We start from the raw sequence: 21970 nt of genomic DNA, 5'->3' as shown, positions 1-21970 counted from the left end.
TGGTCAATCATTTGGACTGTGATAGTTTTTATGGTCCATTCCCTCCTTTTTATAGCTGTCCTGGTGGCATGGAAAGGGCTCCTTAAAATTGATATGAGGCATCAGGCTCCTCCTTGGGGGTGATGCCTGAATTACAGTGCAAAGTTGGCAGGGGTGGATGGTGGATGGTGGATGATGGTGATATATTTCAGGAGCTTGCTGGCTGAGGATTGGTCTAAGGATCCTGCATTTCCATAAACAGTAGCTCCATATCCATAACCCTGCCCTCGTATATATACACCCTCAACGGATTAATTCTTCCACAGTACCACCACTCAAGTGCTGCCCATTTCTTCCACGGCTTTTTCCGCTTTGTCTCTTCGTCTTAGGTGAGACCAATTTGACGTTTATTTTTCGCTTCAGCATCATCCTTTTTGCCTTGAATATACTGCTTGTCAATTGGATATAAGAAAGCCGCTACGAAAGTCCGCTAAAAAGGCATTTTTTTTTGGGGGGGGGGGGACCTGTTGGTAATGTGGGAAAGTGATGAGTGGTCCTGACCTCTTGGGTTTGGTAATACGCTAGTGGAAATGTGATCCAGGGTGAATTTGAGGGCTGATAACTGGCTGGAGATTGTGTTTGATGAGAGATTTGAATGTGTTGTGGATCTGACATGATGATTATTATGCTTCTGATTTTGATTATTTATTGATTTTTGAAGTATTTGACTGTTTTGAAAAGTCTGAAATGTTGACGGAATCTCTTAAACTGAAGCTTTCTGATTTGCTATTGAAACTTTTGTTATCATTTGTAGAGTTGAGAAGGTTGATTTTTCTGAGCTCTGGTCTTTGGACACTTGAGATCTTTTGGATTTGAGGGATGAGGAATTTGATTATTTCAAGAGAGTTTGCTAGACAATTGGTGTCATATTTTTTTTAAATTGTTTTTACAAAATGAGAACAAAATCTGCCCCCCGATTAGGATGTTTCTGCTGTATCCCATGTTCCCATGAAATGTTTTAGATACTTTGAGTAAATGCCTTAAACTAAAAGGGTGTAGAGAGATTTGATTATTGTCATTAAAATAACAAAATAAGTTGGTTATTTTTGTGGTATTAGATGATATTATCTCAAAGATTTTGCTTGGAAAAGAACTTGTTAGGACAAATACATGTTACAGTGAAGATTTGATTTGATTTTTTAAGCTAGTTGGTTTGGAACGTTTAGCAATGTTATGATAGCACTTAAACGGTACTTTTTTCTGTGTTTGGTCTGCAAAAAAAAACACTTAAAAAGCATTTTAATGTAATGGTGATTTGTTGTTTACATTTTGTATCTATTTGAGGGATTTGAGACTCTTCATAATTAGATTCCTGGAGTTTGGTCTGGACAGTTGAGGTATTATTTTTGATTTTTGAAAAAACACAACCTGATTTGACAGTTTTTCAGTTTTCAGAGTTTGTACAATGCAATTTTCTTTTAATTGAAGTCTTAAATGAAGTCCTAAAAATGTGCCTGTGTGTGTGAGGAGTTATTCAGCTCATTTCTGGTGCGTTTCAAATCTGTTACTTAATGCGATGTAGAACTTAAACCCCTGTTGGATTATTAATAGTAAAACAAATAACTTTGAAATCTGAGTGTGGGGCTGTGGAGTGAGTTGTCTGGACAGACGTGTTTTTGCAGTGTGAGTGTCAGAGAAATATTGGCAGCTAACAACGCTACTGCTGCACATTCTCCCAAAGGGGTTTAATAATAATAATAATAAAAAAATATATATTAATAATAAAAATAATAATAATAAAATAATAATAATAAAATAATAATAATAAAATAATAAAAATAATAATAATAAAACAATAATAAAATAATAATAATAATAATAATAATAATAATAATAATAATAATAATAATAATAATAATAATAATAATAATAATAATAATAAATTGTATTTGTATAGCACTTTACATTGCAGGAATCTCAAAGTGCTACAGAGAAGTAAAATAAATACAATAAAATCAAAGTCAATGAGAATAAAAAAATGTAGAAACAATCCTCCACAAAATAAATTGTGGTGTTAACTCCCGGATTACATTCTGTTTTGAACACCTGTAAAGGATCATTTGGGGACGCCAGTCGGGACATTTGACCCCCTATACCCGCCCCCCCAAACCCCCAAACTCCAAACTTAGCTCAGTCAGCACTCAGCTGCTCATCTACAGTTTTCATATATCACATTTCATACACAGTTTGGTCTCTATGGTCTCTGATATTTGAACGCAGAGATATTTAATATTTGATGCCGTTGTTTATTCTCCCTTCATCTCAATTCATTCATTATATATATTTTTTTTTATCCCGATAAAAGTTATTTTTACTGGGAGTTGTTTCTCAGCCGAGCTAAGGGTGTAAGGGCAGAGGGTGTCATAAATAGATAGATAGATAGATAGATAGATAGATAGATAGATAGATAGATAGATAGATAGATAGATAGATAGATAGATAGATAGATAGATAGATAGATAGATAGATAGATAGATAGATAGATAGATAGATAGATAGATAGATAGATAGATAGATAGATAGATAGATAGATAGATGGATAGATAGATAGATAGATAGATAGATAGATAGATAGTATGGATACTGTATGGAATGTAAAGCCCACTGAGGCAAAATGTCTATTTGTGATATTGGGCTATATACAAATAAAACTGATTTGATTTGATTTGATTTAATTTGCTATTTTTCTTCTGTTTTGCAGGTTGTGAAGAAAATAAACCGCCATCATGTCTCACGAGTAAGTTTCTTTGTTGCTAATAAAATTAAAGGTGAAGTCAGCGATTCTGGAGAATTCTTGTTGTCAAAATCCCCCTTTTTATTTGTCAAAATCGGTGAATATCTCCTCATGATCCGCTGCCTGTCTGTAGTACTGTGTGTGCGCACTGAAAATAAATCTAGTGTTTACACAGCCTAGGCTCTGTAAACTGGTATGTAAACAAAGTCAAATGCTATGTAAACAAATAGAGGGGGAGGGGGCACTGTAGCTAGTTAACATGCCCACTTTCAGTACACACATTCCCCAGAATCGCTGACTGATAAATTAAAACATCAAACTATGAATTGAACGGTTTCTCTGTTTGTTTGTTATGATCGATTACACGGAGTAATTATTAAAAACTATTTTGTTTGTGATTTTTACAGCAAGAAGATGACCTCGAGCCGCAAGCATCACCTTAAGGTCAGTCACTCATGAATTTTATTAACAAGCTGTTGACTATTTTCTCTATATTTATTTATTTTTGTCTCAATTAATTTATTTGTCCTGTATTGCATCACATAAATACATAAATTAAAAAAAAGTTAATAATTGAAAAAAAATAAAAAAAATAAAATACATTTAAAAAATAAACAAACAAGCTGTTGAATAATATTAATAACAATAATATATTTGATTTATTTTATATAGCGCTTTTCTCGCACTCAAAGCGCTACACATAGGAGACACAACAACAAACAAAAACAAAGTTTGAAAGCTCAGAACACAAGCGCCTGATTGGTGGATAAATATATTGACTATTTTCGGGTCATTTTTCACTCGAATAAACGTGATTATTCTAAGTGTTTTATCTGTAGTGCAACCAGGGAACACTTTAGTGATTTTATTTCCAGTCCAGTCCGCTGTTTTTAATCATTTGTTATCTTTTTAAATTTATAACTTCACATTGAGCCAACATGTTAACTAACCCCTAACCCTCTGGCGCCACATGCTGGTGGAAACTATCAAACACACAACAGGTTTGAAAGTGGTTAAAGATTTATAATTATTTACAAGCTGAAAATAATCTACTGATGCAGAAAATAAAGTTTCACAAACTGAAAGTTCCACAAAGCAACTTTAAAGGGACACTGTGTAATATGACATCATCAAGAAAGTTCTAGAAAGTTTTAGAAAGTTCTAGAATGCAACGCTCCCTGGGTAACTCCACCCCTTTTGAATAATAACAGAAGCTACAGTGGCCTTCAAGGACAAGAACAATTCTAAATTTTAAACAATTCACCTGATGACATTCCAAAAACATGGATTCCTCCATAAGACTTGCCTGCTCAATGTAGAAAATGTAATATTAATATTTGTAATTCTCCGCCAAGGAGGATAATTCAGATTATTGGCAGAGGTGATTTTACACCAATGAGGACACATTTATGAATGAGGATATTGATTTTAGCTAATGAATTACTTAAAATGTTACACAGTGTCCCTTTAAAGTTGGAATTGACAGGAATTGCACGGTGACTTTGTCAAATAAATGCTTAAAAAAATAAATAAAATAAAGTGTTTTTAGTATCTAACATAGTTAAGATTAACACGTGAAACATAACATGTGGATTTTACATATATAATATGAAAATAATAGAAGAAAAAAAAACACAAGCAGAGAGAGCAACACCTGAGACACACATAAACACAACAGTAGAGCAAGGACACAGTGCAGATACAAGTTTAACCCATTGATGACTATGGCAATCTAGGATGCATGTCCTTAATGCCTGAGGGTTTTCTGAAAAAATAGTACGAATTGTCAAGTCTACCAAAACCTTAATATCTAAGCCTGTGTAGCACATAGAAACATGAAATAAAATACATTTAAAAGTTAACGTTCACAGGTTTTATTTAAACATGCTCCCTTAGCGCTTACAAACCAACAAATATTTCAAAAAATCGTCAAAATGAGATGAATTAGAAAATTATTAAATATTGTTAATAAATAGATGCAATGTGTTGTGTGATTTTCGTCAGTAGTCTATAGTAGACCTTGATTATGCGCACCAAACGCCACTAACTGTTCTGTCGCCGACATAGCTGGCGTATTTTTTTTATTATTTTGTTTTATTTTTTTATTTTCTATTTTTTTGATTGACTTGATTTTCGGCAAACCACACAACTTTGACAGGAATTGCACGGTGACTTTGTTAAATAAATGCTTAAAAAAATAAATAAAATAAAGTGTTTTTAGTATCTAACATAGTTAAGATTAACACGTGAAACATAACATGTAGATTTTACATATATAATATGAAAATAATAGAAGAAAAAAAAACAAGCAGAGAGAGTAACACCTGAGACACACAGTACTGCCATCGGTGTTTGAGTGTATGTATAAAATGTGTATTGTGAAGCGCCTTGTGACCCTGGTCTGTGAAGGGCGCTAAATAAATAAAGCTTACTTACTACTTACTTACTTACATAAACACAACAGTAGAGCAAGGACACAGTGCAGGTACAAGTTTAAGTGAAAAGATGAGGTGCACCATATAAATATAAAGTTAACTTCACAACAGTTCATGCAGAACATCTTGACAGTTAGATTACTCGTATTAAGATTCACATTTATGGCAATATAATAAAATAAATAAATAAAAACATTCATTTCCATCACACCATTAACGATTGTATTCTTTTAAACGCTTCCTACGGACAGGTGTTGAGAACAGTAGGATGCTAAAACATGCTTAAACCCTTGAACAATGCATCTTGTTCGTGTAATGTACTTGTGATGTCGATGTCAGGATAAGATCTTTCTAACGTAGCGTAGCATGTTAGCTTGACTCTCTGGCTATCTAGTCTATTTATACAGCACATTTATAACAGCCGAGGCGGACCAAAGTGCTGTGCAGTGAAATAACTAAAATACATTACATCCAAAGCATAGACACTGCTGGGATAGAACACTCCCAACTAGAGATAAGATAGATAGACAGACAGACAGACAGACAGACAGACAGACAGACAGACAGACAGACAGACAGACAGACAGACAGACAGACAGACAGATAGATAGACAGATAGACAGATAGACAGATAGATAGATAGATAGATAGATAGATAGATAGATAGATAGATAGATAGATAGATAGATAGATAGATAAGCATGTTAAGCTCTTTATGTCTTTGCAGAGTGTGATGCTCTCGATTGCGGCAAACTGGATCGAGGAAGAGAAGAAGGAGCTGGTAGCCGCCAAAGCAGCTTACATGGGGGAGAGCTGTCCTGCACCAAGCTTGAGCGGAGACCAGGCCGCCCTCATGGTGAGAGAACACACACACACACACGCACACACACACACACACACACACACACACACACACACACACACACACACACACACACACACACATAGACCCTGCGTTCCGAATCGCATACTTTCTACTATTTAGTATGGTAGAAAAAAGATTTAGGATGTCCCGATTCTTGTGGCTAGATTTAGGATGGTTAGAAGTACCCGGATGTCCTACTTCATGCGGCCAAGATTGTTAGTGTTGAAAACTGCATCCTATTTGGGCGATTCTGACCCATAATCCGGTGCGAACCTGAAGTGACGTCACATCGACAGAGCCTCCATATGACAACAAACGGGGATGCGACGGATACAAAAGCAAGAGGCAAGATCAAGGCGCAATGTTATGATGAAATAAATAAGTAAAAGTATATCCCAGTTGTAGCATACTGCGATTATTTTTATGGTCAGATATATTATGTAGAATAGGAAAAAGAAAGAGTAAGCGATTCGGAACGCAGGGATAGAGTCTCAGTCCTCTTCACAGCAGACCCGGGTTAGAATCCAGCCCGGGTCGTTCTCTGCATGTCATTCCCCTCTCTGACACATTTCATCTCTGTCTCTACACACTGTCTAATGAAGCAAAAATGCCCCAAAAATTATCTTATAAAAAGAAAGTTACAGCCTTAAAACACATCTCTTCAGACTGAACTTCGACTAAAAAAATTTAAATAATTGCGCTTGTTACATCTCCATTTAGCACTTACATGTGGCACCTCGTAGTTTATTTGAAGCTATAGTACTGACGTGATTCCTGTTGTTCTGAGTTTGTACCTTCATGGTTGAATGCACTTAATGGAATTCACTTTGGATAAAAGAGTCAGCTAAATAAAATGTAATGTAATGTAATGGTGACGTGTTTCTGTGTCTCTAGGAAACCTGCAAGAAGCTGAACGCCCTCGTCGAAAAAATAGATGAGGATAGATACGACTTGGAGTCCAAAGTGAAGAAAGGTGACAAAGAGGTAAGCACCGAGCAGAACACGTGTGAACAACATAGAAAATCAACCCCCTGTTGTAACCCCGTTTGATTGCAAAATTAAATATTTATATTATTATATTAATATCAACATTTAAAGGAATACTTCACCCATACGTGACCGGCGTTCTATCATTATAACATTGCTATTATAATATATAATGAATGAGGGTTTTCTTCCCTCAGTCTTCCCTCAGTCCTCCCTTGGCCCAGCTGTCCTGTCAATCCTAACCCTACATTTTCCCATGTGTGATTTCAAACTCGTAAAATGTAGGGTGAGACAGTGAGACCATAAAACACTCTTTCTGCCTTTTCTCAGGCTAGGATGAACCGATTTTCTAAAATTGTTTACACATTAATACTACATAGGATCTCAGAGTTCAACACACCTTCATATTCCCACTGGTGAAGTAGGTTTTTAACAATACAAAAGGAGTTTTTTATTTAAATGTAGTCTATCATGTATTTAAAGAAATATAATTAGAATATTTTCATGTATTATTTTAATTGACACCTATCAAAAAAAACAAAAAAACAAAAAAAAAACATAGAAATCTTATGTTTTCAAGTTCAATACACCTTCATATTTCCACCGGTGAAGTAGGTCTTTCAACTAATCATGATTATTTTCTCTCTCTTTCTCTAGATTGAGGATCTTAAGATCAAGGTGGTGGACCTGGCAGGAGTGAAGAAACCCGCCCTGAAGAAAGTGCGTATGTCGGCCGACGCCATGTTGAAAGCTCTGCTCGGATCCAAGCACACAGTCAACATGGACCTCAGATCCAACCTCAAGCAGGTCAAGAAGGAGGTCAAAGAGGAGGTGAGTAGCTTCATAGTTGATATATGTATTCTATGCCCCTGTAAAGCACTTCTAATAAAGCTTGAAAATGGAAAAACATTATATTCAAAATAAGGAGAAGTCCATTCAGATGGTAGCAAGTACAGATTAGACACTTTCTAATGTCTAATCTTGATGTATTTTATGCCCCTGTAATGCTTTGATGGAACCAGCGTTCTATCATTATAAAATCACTATTATAATATAATGAATGAGGTTTTTCTTCCCTCAGTCTTTCCTCAGTCTTCCCTTGGCCCAGCTGTCCTGTTAATCCTAACTCTACATTTTTCCTAGTGTGACGTCACACTAGTAAAAATGTAGAGTTAGACAGTGAGACCATAAAACACTCTTTCAGCCTTTTCTCAGGCTAGGGTGAACCGATTTCAATTTTTTTTTTGCACATTTATACTACATAGGATCCCAGAGTTCAATACACCTTCATATTCCAACCGGTGAAGTAGGTCTTTAAATCGATGTGGAGCCATGGTGACTGTGTATTGCTTGTGTGTGTGTCTTTTCAGCCTTCAGAGCAAGCCGGAGATTGGCGTAAGAACATTGAGGACAAAGCGGACAGGAAGAAGATGTTCGAGACTGCATAAATATCTTAGACCCTTCCAATGCTTCTGTAGACGCTCCCGGGCTTGTTTCGCACTTTTTATGAAATCCCTTTTGTTTCATTAAATCTGTCAGTTTTAAGTTTTAAGCCTTTTTATTGTACATTTGTAAAGCGAGTGAGAAAATACCGCGTAAAAAAAATACAAGCTAAGTTACTTTATTAGTCAAAGGTTACATTGAAATTTGTCTTTCCCCATATCCCCTCTCAAGTTCCCACACTCCAGAGGGGGTCAGAGCGCAGGGTCAGCCATAGTACAGCGCCCCTGGAGCAGTTTGGGGTTAAGTGTTTTGCTCAAGGATACAATGGTATAGAAGGTGTGCACCGTAGATGTAATAGCAGCCACTACTAGTTTTACAGCTAACACCCTCTTGTCCGGTTACTGGGAGGAACCAGAGACCTCATGGTTACTGGGAGGAGGAAACAGAGACCTCATGGTTACTGGCAGAAACCAGAGACCTCATGGTTACTGGGAGGAGGAACCAGAGACCTCATGGTTACTGGGAGGAGGAACCAGAGACCTCATGGTTACTGGTCGGCCACCTTTCCTCTAGGCCATCCTACCATCCAAAATTTGATTTTTTTTCTGCAGTTTGGCGTTCTTGTTTTTTTCTCCGTGCCAATGTTCACTCTTGACATCTTCCTGCTCTTAGTGTTTTTGTAATAAAGGAGTGTTTGTTTCCTACACCTGCTTCATTGGGTATTTTGTCTTTGACTCAGGGACACGCCACACCGCAGATGGAGCGCATGACACAACTTGATGGAGTCAGCCATTTCTGGAGAACGCTTGTTTGTCAAAATCAGTGAATATCTCATATCACCTCACGATCCGCTACATGTCTGTACTGTGTGTGCGCTGATATGTTAGATACAGCGTTAGTGCATGCACAGCCTAGGCTCTGTAAACTGGTATGGTAGTGGACAAGCCTCCTTTTGCTTACTTACCCTTTGTCTACGTGCCAGTTTACAGAGCCTAGGCTGTGTATTAACTCTGGATTTTTTTTTCAGCGCACCTATAGTACCGACAGGTAGTGGGATCATGGCGAGATATTCACTGATTTTTGGACGAAAAGTGATTTTGTCCACAAGCGTTCTCCAGAATCACTGACTCCACCTTTAACTCTATCCACAAAAAAAGTAGTTCACAAGATATCATCAGCTGTCTTTTTTTTCTTGATTTTTTTTGTCAAACATTAAAGCAAAACCTTGGAACAGAATTAATGGGCTGGTGAGTTCAGGGGACCGCCAAGAAAAACGGTTACATTTTCTGTAAAACAAGCCTTTTAATTGAAATTTGAATAATTACAAAGTTAATCAAGTGTCACTAACCAGACACAGCAGCCCATTCATTCCTGTTTCCAAAAGCTTTAATGGAGTTGTGTTGTGCTCTTCGTGGTGCAGTGTGTGTGCGTCAGTGAAAGACACAATATCCATGTTTTTGACAAACTGTAAAAATGAAAAAGTTTGGGAAAACTGAAGGCAAGAAAATTTCACTTGATTTTTCAGTTTTGAGACTAAAACTTAAACTCTTTTGTTTTGAAGTTTGAAGGAAAACTGTCTAGATTTGAGTCAACTAATTATCTTCAGTTGATATAACTTATCATTCTTATGCAATACAAATGTATCTTTCATAGAGTATGTATAAAGACTTCATATTTTGAGTTCTACACACTGAGAATTTCAAACAATAACTTTGGTTGTGCCGACTAATTCTGAAAAATATTAAGTTGACAACTTTTACTTTTTGGAAGTCTTACTATGTAGAACTCACAACTTAAAGTTACTTTACATATGAATGATAAGTTATCTCAATAAAATATTATAAGTTGGCTTCAAATTTAGTCAGTTTTCCTTCAAACTAAAAGGTGCTACGAGGAACTTTTTAATATTTCTGTAACATCTTGCACCAAACGAGACCATCAGTGCAAAGAATGCTATTTCTATATAGTTTTTCTTGATGCCTTTGTCATGGGTATACGCTCACCCAGGAACAACAGCTGGCGTAGCAAAAACACTGCCGCTTTTGTCCAAAGGGGGCGCTAGAATGAACACAAATTGAAAGTTCCTCGGAGCATCTTTAAGACAGTTGCCTTGATAATTTGAGTTTTCCAACTTTTTCCATTTTTTCATTTTATCTTTATACTGAAAAAAATAAACATTGAATGAACTTAAAAAAAATGAAGGTAATCCGTCACACCGAATATTTTAGCTTTTTAAAATTTAAATTAATTAAAGGGGCACTGTGTAATATGACACCATCAAGAAAGTTCTAGAATGCAACGCTCCCTGGGTAACCCCGCCCCTTTTGAATAATAACAGAAGCTACAGAACAATTCTAAATTCTAAACAATGCACCTGATGACATTCCAAAAACATGGATGCCGCCATAAGACTTGCCTGCTCAATGTACAACATGTAATATTACTATTTGTAATTCTCCGCTCAGGAGGATAATTCAGATGATTGGCAGAGGTGATTTTACACCAATGAGGACATATTTATGAATGAGGATATGGATTTTAACTAATAAATTACTTAAAATGTTACACAGTGCCCCTTTAAAATTAATTCTGCCCATTCTTACCTGAAATATTTTTTTTTACATTGAATCAAAGCTAAAATACAAGGTGTGACAGATTACTTACATTTTTTTTAAGTTCATCCAATGTTTATTTTTTTCAGTGTACTCAAGTGATCAGGGGAAGCTGTGAACGGTGAATGTTGAGCGGCCATGTTTTTTTTACACATTATTTTAAACAACTTACACATTCATTTAAACACACTGTGTATTATGTACATCTATTTAGTATTATACACTTAAACACAAACGAGTACAGGGCATTTTACAGGTTTAATTCGAAATTCATCTCATTAATAGTCAACAGTGTCCAGGTTTTGGTTCATACAACAAAGGACATTTCTTCATTTGTATTTGTATATAAAACATAGAGGGCTGTGCTTCTTCAAATAACTTTTATTTTGTATTTTTAATTAATCAATTCTATGGTTTTACTGAATACAAATAAGGGAAAAACAAGGTGCGTCTTCAGGATAACTCTAAGCTTATCTAAGCTTAAAAATACATTTAACAAATGCTTTACAACACTCTATAATGTACCTGTTAGCAGATATAAGTGTTATACAATACACAGTAGTATTCATCCACAATTATACATTTTCCTTAAACTTTCCTCATTATTCCAACATATTTTGCTATATTTTCATTCATTATGGGTATAGAAATCAGCGTTTTCGTATAACAAAATTATAATTATTGTTTAAAACTCTAATAATCAAACATTTAAAATCTTCTTACAGCTACATTATAGTCTGTTTTAAATCGTTTAGTGAATGTGTGCATGTACTCTGAGCATCTCCTAAGCTGAAGAAGGGAAGAAGGCAAAGTGATGTTTCCTAAATCGACCACTAAGGGTCAGCAGAGGACCTCCTGTCACTCACATGCTGATTTCAGTTCCAAACAATTTATTTTTAAATTTAAAATAACATCTTGGTGGGACAAGTTACAATCACAAGTGCACACACATAATCAGAGAAAAACAAAATCAATTACAATTCTGTGCTCTTACACAAAATACTGAACTGTTTTTATGTAAATGGTATTTTTCCATTCATTCTGGATGCAATATTGTATTTAAAAACATATGTAATACAAAATATAAACCGACTAATACATTTTGATGTATACAATGGATTAAGCCACTCAGCAGTTTATATTGTACTTTACCAGCTGAAGCATTGCATCACTGATTATCAAATTAAAATATATGATCTGAAATATTCCGTCCTGCATACTTTAACTGTTGGTACTTTTAAGTCTAGATTTATTTTTTATGTTTTAATAGTTTGAATGATAATTCTATATTTTCTTAATTGATCACTGTTTACAAATATGTGTTGACTGAGTTCAAACATTTTTATATTATCCCTTTTGAAAAAATAACATTTTACGCCATTTTACAATGTTACTGGTAGATTTTTGTATGTTGTTCCTGCACTGATAAAAAATCACTTTCTTCTAGAGAACGTTCAAGCTGAAGGTGAGATAAGTCGTTTTGATTAAGTTATTATAATATGTGTTTTATGTACGTTTAAAGGTGCTCCGAGGAACTTTCAGTTTGTGTTAATTCTTGCACCCTCTTTGGACAAAAGCGGTAGTGTTTTTTACTACGCCAGCTGTTGTTCCTGGGTGAGCGTATACCCATGACAAAGGCATTAAGAAAAACTATATAAAAATAACATTCTTTGCACTGATGGTCTCGTTTGCTGTTACATATAATTTATGATCATCAGAGCAAAAATGAGACTGTTTCAGAAATATTGAAAAGTTCCTCGTAGCACCTTTTTAACATATTTCTTTTAAGTAGTTGTTACCTGCAGTCATATTTATAAGGAACGGAAAAGTTATTGGTTATTGAAATTTTATATTTATTCTTTTTTTTCATTTTCCAGATTTGTTCAGCTCTGATTTGCAAATGGCCGCAGATAAGGTAAAACATTATATAATTTATTACACATTTATTTTATTGTTGAAAGTGGCCCAATGTGAAGTTGTTATTATTGTATTGTTTGATATAGTTTCATGATATTGGAGCTGGTCTTGCCCATTTTACAGAAAGCTTCCTGTTTCACTGTTGTTGTTTACAGCAGCAGGGCCCACAGTTTGGTTTACAAACATATTCTTAGTCTAACGTTTAGTTCCAGGTTCCTCAAAATAATTTGATTTATGATGATAGAATAATTCAATACTAAGAATTACATGTAGAGAAAATATGTTTAGCAAACTAACTAACTTCAGGCTCTGTGAATGTAAACAAATCCCCCGTCTCCGAAACTGCATAGTGACCCTTTAACCACTAAACCAAAAATCATAATTTTACCGACTTGAAATACGAATTTTGGTCCACAGTCAACTGGTCTGAAGTCTACGGAAAGCAGGAAGGGACATTTCCTACCTAAATTGTCCATTGTCTCTCAGCGCACTGTTTTCTGTCTATTTGCTGGTGAAAATGGCTCTAAATGTCAGTTTTCGTCAAGGAAGTACAATTTGCATCTCGTTATCATCTCTTGATCACTGAAATATATATTTTCTATGGTCCCTCCAAAGACCAGTGCCCCCTAATCAACTGTTCATATCTCAAAATGTCTGGTTTCTGTTGGGTTAGTGCTAGTAGCTTTTCGTCTTAAAGCCCCCGTAACTGTTAACCCAAATCCACAAAATCCATCTACATATGTAATATGGGGAGTTGGTTGTATGATAGTAAAGCATCTGTCTGTCTGTCTGTCTGTCTGTCTGTCTGTCTGTCTGTCTGTCTGTCTGTCTGTCTGTCTGTCTGTCTGTCTGTCTGTCTGTCTGTCTATCTATCCATCTAACTATGTAATGTGTGGAGTTAGTTGCGTGATAGTAAAGCATCTGAAAAGAGTTATAGGCATATGTATCAATCCAAATGAAACATATTGTCATTTAAGTTTGATAAACTTTACAGAAATTAGTTTTTAGGCTATGGGCTATGCTCTGGTTCTTATGACACAATAAGTATTTTGAACCAATCACGGCAGTGCTCTGGCCAGACTTTCTATAAAAACAATGACTGTTGCTATGGGGACCGTTTGATACAGCCACGCCCACACAGTCCTGACAAATGGTCTCTAGACAGTAACATTTTTTTTTTAAACTAAATTTTATAATATTTTTGAATATTAATTTTCAATCACATTTTTGTAAAAGCTGATTGAGACACCCAACTTTGATAGACCATACTGATTATTAATATTATTTTTTAACATTTTAGGCAAGGCAAGTTTATTTCTATAGCACAATTCAGACACAAGGCCATTCAAAGTGCTGAACAGGGGCAAGATTAGAATACATAAAACACATTAGAAAAGCGAATGAATAGAAATAAAACATTTAAAAGCGAATGAATGAATAGAAATAGAACATTTAAATAAAAATAAAAATTACTGGTTAAAATTGAATTTTAGACCAGGTTTACAGGGGCTATATCACCCAGGGGCCTTGGGATCTCTTGAAGATCTCCTGCGTCCCCCTCAAGACTGCTGACGAACACACTACCCAAAGAGAGAGATAGTTTTAACGATCCGAAGGGGTCAAAGACGAAGGTATTTCAAGAGGGTATTGACGCCATTAAACTGTCACTTCCATAAAAGCGGAACCTCCCAAAAACCGGCCCGTACAAGCACATATATATAAACCCCCAAACACACCTCTCTGTTTCAGCCCCCGGACCCCGTCACTCTGTCCTTGCCACCAGCGCTATCATCCTCGTCATTTTGTAGGTAAGAAACACTTTTGAAAATGGTAAATGGACTTGACTTATATAGCGCTTTTTAGCCGATTTTCTCAGCCCCAAAGCGCTTTACACACACACACACACACACACACACACACACACACAATCTCCAAATCTGTAAGACGTACTACGTAACCATGTAACATGCTGGTCTCTTAATTGACTGCTCTGCCTTGCCTGAATAATTAGGCCACTGCTTATACCAAGGTCATTTTTCCTTGTCATTTTGTAGGTAAGAAAAACTTTTAAAATGGTAAATGGACTTGACTTATATAGCGCTTTTTAGCCGATTTTCTCAGCCCCTAAGTGCTTTACACAATTCTTGCCACATTCACCCATTCACACACACAAACACACACACACACACACACACACACACACACACACACACACACGCACACACACACACACACACACACACACACACACACACACACACACACACACCGATAATTTTCTATGTTGATTTTAGAAGCCTGATGCTCATAATCTGTAAGCCGTACTACGTAACCAAGTAACAGTACTTGATAGTCTCTTAATTGGCTGCTCTGCCATGTCTAAATAATTAACCCAATAGTTATACAAAGGTCGCTTGTAAAACATTTCAGATTTCATGTCACTTCCTGAGGGCCTGTGTGTTTCTGGTGTGAATGTAGGGGGCATAGAGTCTAGTCTAGTGAAATTCAATTCAATTTGAGTGGAATGGATATTGCACAGAAAATGCCAGTGAAAAATTACATAACAAAATTACTTTTTTTTTAATCGGAAATCTTACAACTTTAAACTTAACCTTTTAATGTATAGATTGTTGTCCACATTAAGGCAAAACACTGCAAGTGAATAAGGTAAAATGCTTCGTGTGTGTGTGTGTGTGTGTGGGTTTGTGTGTGTGTGTGTGTGTATGGGGTTGTGTGTGTGTGTGTATGTGTGTGTGTGTGTGTGTGTGTGTGTGTGTGTGTGTGTGTGTGTGTGTGTGTGTGTGTGTGTGTGTGTGTGTGTGTGTGTGTGCGCGAGAGATACACACGGAGAGAGAGAGTGTGTGTGCTTTACCTATTTAACATTAAAAACAATTATATTTTGCATTACATTTTTCTCTGAAAAGTTTGAATAAATGTGAAAAATCAGATGATGTGACCATCTGTGTTGGGAGATAAGTGATCAGTGAATAGTTGGAAAAAAAACTGAAAAGAAGATGTTGTGCATGTAAACTAAAGTAGGTGCAATTCTTAAAAAAGAAATAAAATAAAAAATAAAAATATAATAATAATAATAATAATAATAATAATAATAATAATAATAATAATAATAATAATAATAATAATAATAATAATAAAACGCATTATAAATTCTACTTGATTAAATATATATTACACATACCTAAAAAATAAGTCAAAATATAAGTGGAATCTGTTTTTTTAAATGTATTTTTAATCATGTTTAATTTGCTTGTTTTAATGACTTTTAAATGCAATGAGGAATAAAATAATTCTAGTTGATGCGAGGTTGAAGAAAACCCGTCTCTAAACCGCGACCAGTGCTCGAGAAATAAAACATTTCTAGACATTTGTCTGCCTGTATTTGTTCTTTGTTTTTATTATCTCTTAAATGCAATTTCTAATGTCTAATCTCGCTGTATTTCATGCCCCTGTAAAGCACTTTGAATGGCCTTGTGTCTGAATTGTGCTATAGAAATGGCCTTACACTTGCCTGGTTTGAAAAGCTTATATATAAGATCATTCTGTTTACGCTGATCAAGAAAAGGTCATAAATGTCAGTCATGGTTAACCTTTTAACCCCCCGGCTCCACGTTTAGCACTGAACCCTGTATTAGCAGGTTCCGAGACTATCAGGTGTTTTTTTCTATTTTTAAAGGAGAAGTAAGTGCTATTTCGTGTTAACATACGTGTTAAATCACTCTATATACCACTTGGACGGTATGTGCAGTTCATAACACAGGTCTCCCAGTCATTCAGCTTTGCAGTAATTGCCAGTTAAAATTTTGATTATCCCGCTAGTTTTTTATCCAATCAGGAGACAGAGCGCTATAAAGAGGCGGGGTCTCTGTGCCTGTGAACGATGATTCGCTGCTCTTCATCGCGGCACTATCTGATGAAGACGGCTGTGTGCTCATGTGGTAGTGACGTAGGGACGAGGGAGGGGACTGCTAACTGCTAGTCACTGACAGGAAGTTAGCTAAAAGGACCACATCGCTTACTGAACCTTTAAGACAATGAAATTAACAAAAAACGTCCAGAGAAGGGCCCTCAGACCACCATTTGACCAACACTGACCGACTGCATTGATATATATACTGTATATATATAGCTCTACTCTAGCTCTAACCACTACACAACGAGCGCCCCTCAATATATGTTTCTTTAGTATTTTTGCCCTAACTGTCTGATGGATTTTTTTCTGATTTTGAACAGGGTCTGAAACTAAAAAGAAGCCAAGATGTCTGAGTAAGTACACGTTTAAAATGTTTTATTACTTACATAAAACACTCGAGAATCCTTGTTTACAGAAACTTTTACAAACTAGATTTATACTGAACCTCGAACACAAAGTTATTGTATTAAAGGTGTATAATCGCTTTTCTTAGAATGAGCCTTTTATACCTACATAGGAGCGGGGCGCTGAGGCCGCCATGTTGCATCGCCATGTTTCTACAGTAGCACAGAATGGACAGACTTAACGGCCTTGCACGTTTTTATATATAGTGGGCGTCCTGGGGAAATGCACCTGTTGGAAGACCAAGAAGAAGAAGTACTATAGAATAAATAACTAAATACATCTTCACCTCATCACTTGATATTGTGGAAAGACTTGAGGCAGTGGTGGAAGATGCCATCTTTAGTAACTATAGCTTTTTGTCCTTGAAGGCCACCGTAGATTTCTGTTATTATTGAAACGGGATTGGTTACCTATAGGGAGCGTTGCATTCTAGAACTTTCACCACTCAGATATTACACACTGCGCCTTTAAGATTGACTTGTTTTGGATAAAGTCTGTGAGAATCCATGGATGTCGTGTTCAAAATAACTTTTTAAATTTTTTTTTTAAAGGGTAAAAAAGATGACGTCGAGCCGCAGGGGCCATCTCAAGGTAAATACAGAAATAAATAACTAGTTATTTTCAGGAACAGTTTATAGTATTTCTTTATTATTATTATATATTATTCGCTATTTCTTTTGTATGTCAAAGTATGAAATAGCCGAAAATGGACGTAAGAGTGCTAGTTCTATTTTAGCAACATTTCACTTCGTTAGTACTGACATTGATTAAGTGTATTATGTATTTTCTTCCTTTAGTTAGATGAACTTACAGTATATGTTGCCTGCCTCCTTATGCTTAATTACATTTAAAAAAAAAAATTATTTGTAAACTAATTTGAAAATGTTTCTTATAGTGTTTTTTTTGTTGTGTTCTGTATAATTGTGATATGTTAAAATAAAATAAAATAAAATAAAATAAAATAAAATAAAATAAAATAAAATAAAATAAAATAAAATAAAATAAAATAAAATAAAATAAAATAAAATAAAATAAAATAAAATAAAATAAAATAAAATAAAATAAAATAAAATAAAATAAAATAAAATAAAATAAAATAAAATAAAATAAAATAAAAATAAAATAAAATAAAATAAAATAAAATAAAATAAAATAAATACCAGTGTCTGTGTGTTTTTGCCTACAGAGTTTGATGCTCCAAATCGCGGCTAAATTGATTGAGACGGAAGCTGCTGATGCCATCGCCGCTAAAGAAGCGTACATGGCCGAGCACTGCTCCCCACCCGACCTGAGCGGAGACATGGCCGCACTGGTGGTAAAAACAACTACACCCTTTAAAAATACAACACACACACACGCACACACACACACACACACACACACACACACCCTTTGAAAAAACACACGTGCGTTCCAAATCACATACTTTTCTACTTTTTCTTTTTCCTAGACTACATACTAAAGTACAGAAGAGTTTTAGGGCCGCAGGAGAGAAAAAAAAATCAGATAATTAAGATTTATTTTTCATTATGTCGAGAAATGTCTAGAATAAAGACGAATACTCCAAAATGCTATTGAAGTTAGTGGAGCATCTAGGTATTTTCAGCATAGTACAATTGACATGCATAGTATTGGGACATCCTAAATCTTTTTCTGGCATACTCAATAATAGGGAAGTATGGGGATTGGAACGCAGGGATAGAAAGTTCACTTTGAGCCCCTACACTCTCATAAAACATGGTTTATTATTGCACCTTTTAGGGGTAAAACGGCTGCTCTCTGGAGTAGATGTGTAGGCCCACCATTGACGAGCATCAGTGCAAAGAATGCTATTTTTTTATATAGTTTTTCGTAATGCTTTTGTCATGGGTACGCTCACCCAGGAACAACAGCTGGTGTGGTAAAAAAAACACTACCGCTTTTGTCCAAAGGGGGTGCTAGAATTAACACAAACTGAAAGTTCCTCAGAGCACCTTTAACTATCTTCATGTATTTGGCCAAAAACTCAAACAGTAAATAAATGCAACTTGTACCCCTATTTGTCCCTTATTAGCTCCTCAAAATGGTCCATATAGTCACCCTCGGGTCAAACAATTAGCCCTATAATAGGGTGTACGGTACGTTTGTGTCAATAGTGTCTTTGGAAACATAAATGGTCTATTACTGTACCTTGATTTCTGACCAAATCAAATGAAGAGATGCTGTAAAAAGATTTTTCATCTCAACAGGATATCTGCAAGAAGCTGAACCAAGCCATGGACAAGATCGACGAGGACAGATACGACGCTGAGGCCAAAGTGACAAAGACAGACAAAGAGGTGGATATGTATTACGTCTGTCTGTCTGTCTGTCTGTCTGTCTGTCTGTCTGTCTATCTATCTATCTATCTATCTATCTATCTATCTATCTATCTATCTACCCATCGTCCGTTCGTCCGTCTATCCTTCCATCCATCCATCCACCCACCCTTAACGTCTAAATATCTTTGTATTTCTAGATCGATGACTTGAAGTTGAAGGTTGTTGAGTTGGCCGGAGTGAAGAAACCCGCCCTGAAGAAAGTGCGTATGTCGGCCGACGCCATGTTGCAAGCTCTGCTCGGAGGAAAACACAAAGTCACCATGGACCTCAGGGCCAACCTCAAACAGGTCAAGAAGGAGGTCAAGGAAGAGGTGAGATTTTTGATTTTATTTTTTTTAACCTTTATTTATACAGGTAAATCCCATTGAGACCGAAGACTCTTTTGCAAGGGAGACCTGTGCTGTGTCTGAAATCGCGCACTTCTGTACTTACACTTACTTTTTTGAGTGCACTTTCCGCAAAACCGGAGAGTGTGCCAAAATGCAGTGCACTGTAAGTTCCTCGGTCGTGCACTCAAAACGGTCTAAAACTTGAGTGTGGAGCGATGGACACTTTCCACACTCAACGGCCGCCATCTTACGTATCTTAACGTGCCTGTTTTGGCTATCGGCAAGCAGAAAAAAATACCACCGAAGAAGAACCGTCAAAATGCAAAGTCATTTCCGGTAGGTGCGCAACGGGAGTTTGGACAATACACTGTAGAAATGAGAGCACTGCGTCTATAAGTAAGTGTACTGTAGGGATAATAAAGTGCACTCAATGTAAGTGCACTTACATAAGTGCGCGATTTCAGACACAGCACGGTTTTCCTTTCCCACGTTACCATTCACACACACATTCATACACCGTTAGCAGGCCAACTATCAACATTCACACAAGGCAAGATGGGTGAAGTGTCTTGCCCAAGGACACAACAACCATGACTTAGGTGGCAGGGCGGGGATCGAAACTCCAACCCTTTGATCATCAGCCGACCCGCTCTACCAACTGAGCCACAGTCGCCCGAAATTCATATATTTCATTCATTTCAGTGCGTTTTGGGGACGTGTGAACAACGCCATGATTGTTATATTATACATTGCGGCTGTGGCGAAGCGGTCGCCCACTGGGTTACAGGGTCGGTGGTTCGATTCCCCCGTCTCCCCGCCACATGTCCAAGTGTCCCTGGGCAAAGAGACACTGAACCCTAAATTTCTCCTGATAGTTAGCTTGCACCCTGCGTGCCTGTATGAATGTGTGTGTGATTGGGTGAATGTGTACAAAACAATGTAAAGCCATTTAAGTCAAAATGTACAAGATACTAGTTTAATACTATAAGTGCAATTATAAAAAATAAAAAAATTATTGACTGAACATTCGCAATTTCCTATGGAGTCCAACTTCAAACTCAAACTTTATGGTCGGCATGTGAACAAACTGCATGACGAGTAGGGATGTAACAATACATGAATTCGTATTTGCTCCGAACTGCACAGGTCATACCGTACTGAACCACACTGTACCGCAATACGTAATCATGGCATAACTAGCATCAAGATGATGTAAATTTGCCAAATGTTCAGACTTGTTTTGATTGCTGTGCGGAATATTAGAGAAGCGTATTTTATTTATTGGAGACCTTGGTTGTTTGCGGCAGTATTTTCTTTTCTTTTCTTTTTTTTGGCATTTTCGAGAGTTGAAATGGGGAGACAGAGAAAGAGGGGGGATGACATGCAGTATAGGTCCACGGGTCAGAATTGAACCCGTGACTACTGCAACGAAGGCCGGAGCCAATATGGTACGCGCTCTATCCACTACGCCACCGGAGCGCCCCGGGCACACAGTTTTTTTTTTAACTTTTTGAATTTACTCTTAACTGAGAACCGTACCATGCAGAATTGACTTAAAAACCGAGGTAGGTACCGAAACGTGACTTCTGTGTACCGTTACACCTCTAATGTTGTTGAACTGTGTTTCCTTCAGGGTGCCGAGGCCGGCGACTGGCGTAAGAACATCGAGGACAAAGCCGACAGAAAGAAGATGTTCGAGACCTCATAGAGACTTTTTTTTTCTTTTTCCTCTGCGACTCTTTCCGCTGTTAATACGACTTTTTTCATGGAATTGAAATTTGAAAAAAAAATTCTACCATTAAATATATATTTTTTGGAATAAGGCAACGCTGTCATAATGCCGTTTTTTTTACCACAACATGTTTGGAAGTTTTAGAAGTCAAATAGTTTTTTGAAGGGCGGTATGGGCTTGA

General features: G+C 36.4%; 2 protein-coding genes across 2 annotated transcripts in view; one reads left to right on the top strand and one right to left on the bottom strand.

Annotated features, from left to right (window-relative positions):
- LOC307250690 (protein NLRC3-like) overlaps positions 1-21970 on the bottom strand; it is a 439475-nt gene that overhangs the window by 22027 nt on the left and 395478 nt on the right. The gene's annotated exons all lie outside the window — the stretch shown is intronic.
- On the top strand, positions 256-21815 carry LOC307251148 (uncharacterized protein). The gene is made up of 13 exons (XM_080028469.1): positions 256-368; positions 2741-2776; positions 3181-3217; positions 5936-6064; positions 6968-7057; positions 7718-7891; positions 8431-8502; positions 14782-14840; positions 17920-17959; positions 18555-18683; positions 19597-19686; positions 19866-20039; positions 21691-21815. The coding sequence occupies exons 2-13, from the start codon at positions 2766-2768 to the stop codon at positions 21763-21765; spliced, it is 1080 nt and encodes a 359-aa protein (XP_079884595.1). The 5' UTR covers positions 256-368; positions 2741-2765; the 3' UTR covers positions 21766-21815.

The sequence above is a fragment of the Ammodytes marinus genome (assembly GCF_949987685.1).
Source record: "Ammodytes marinus genome assembly, chromosome: 5".
NCBI lineage: Eukaryota > Metazoa > Chordata > Actinopteri > Uranoscopiformes > Ammodytidae > Ammodytes > Ammodytes marinus.
This window is presented reverse-complemented; position numbering and strand designations above follow the sequence as displayed.

Coding starts and splice junctions, on each gene's coding strand:
- LOC307251148 (XM_080028469.1), top strand. Junction 6,065..6,967: donor GAGACCAGGCCGCCCTCATG/GTGAGAGAACAC, acceptor CTGTGTCTCTAG/GAAACCTGCAAGAAGCTGAA. Junction 8,503..14,781: donor GGAAGAAGATGTTCGAGACT/GCATAAATATCT, acceptor TCTCTGTTTCAG/CCCCCGGACCCCGTCACTCT.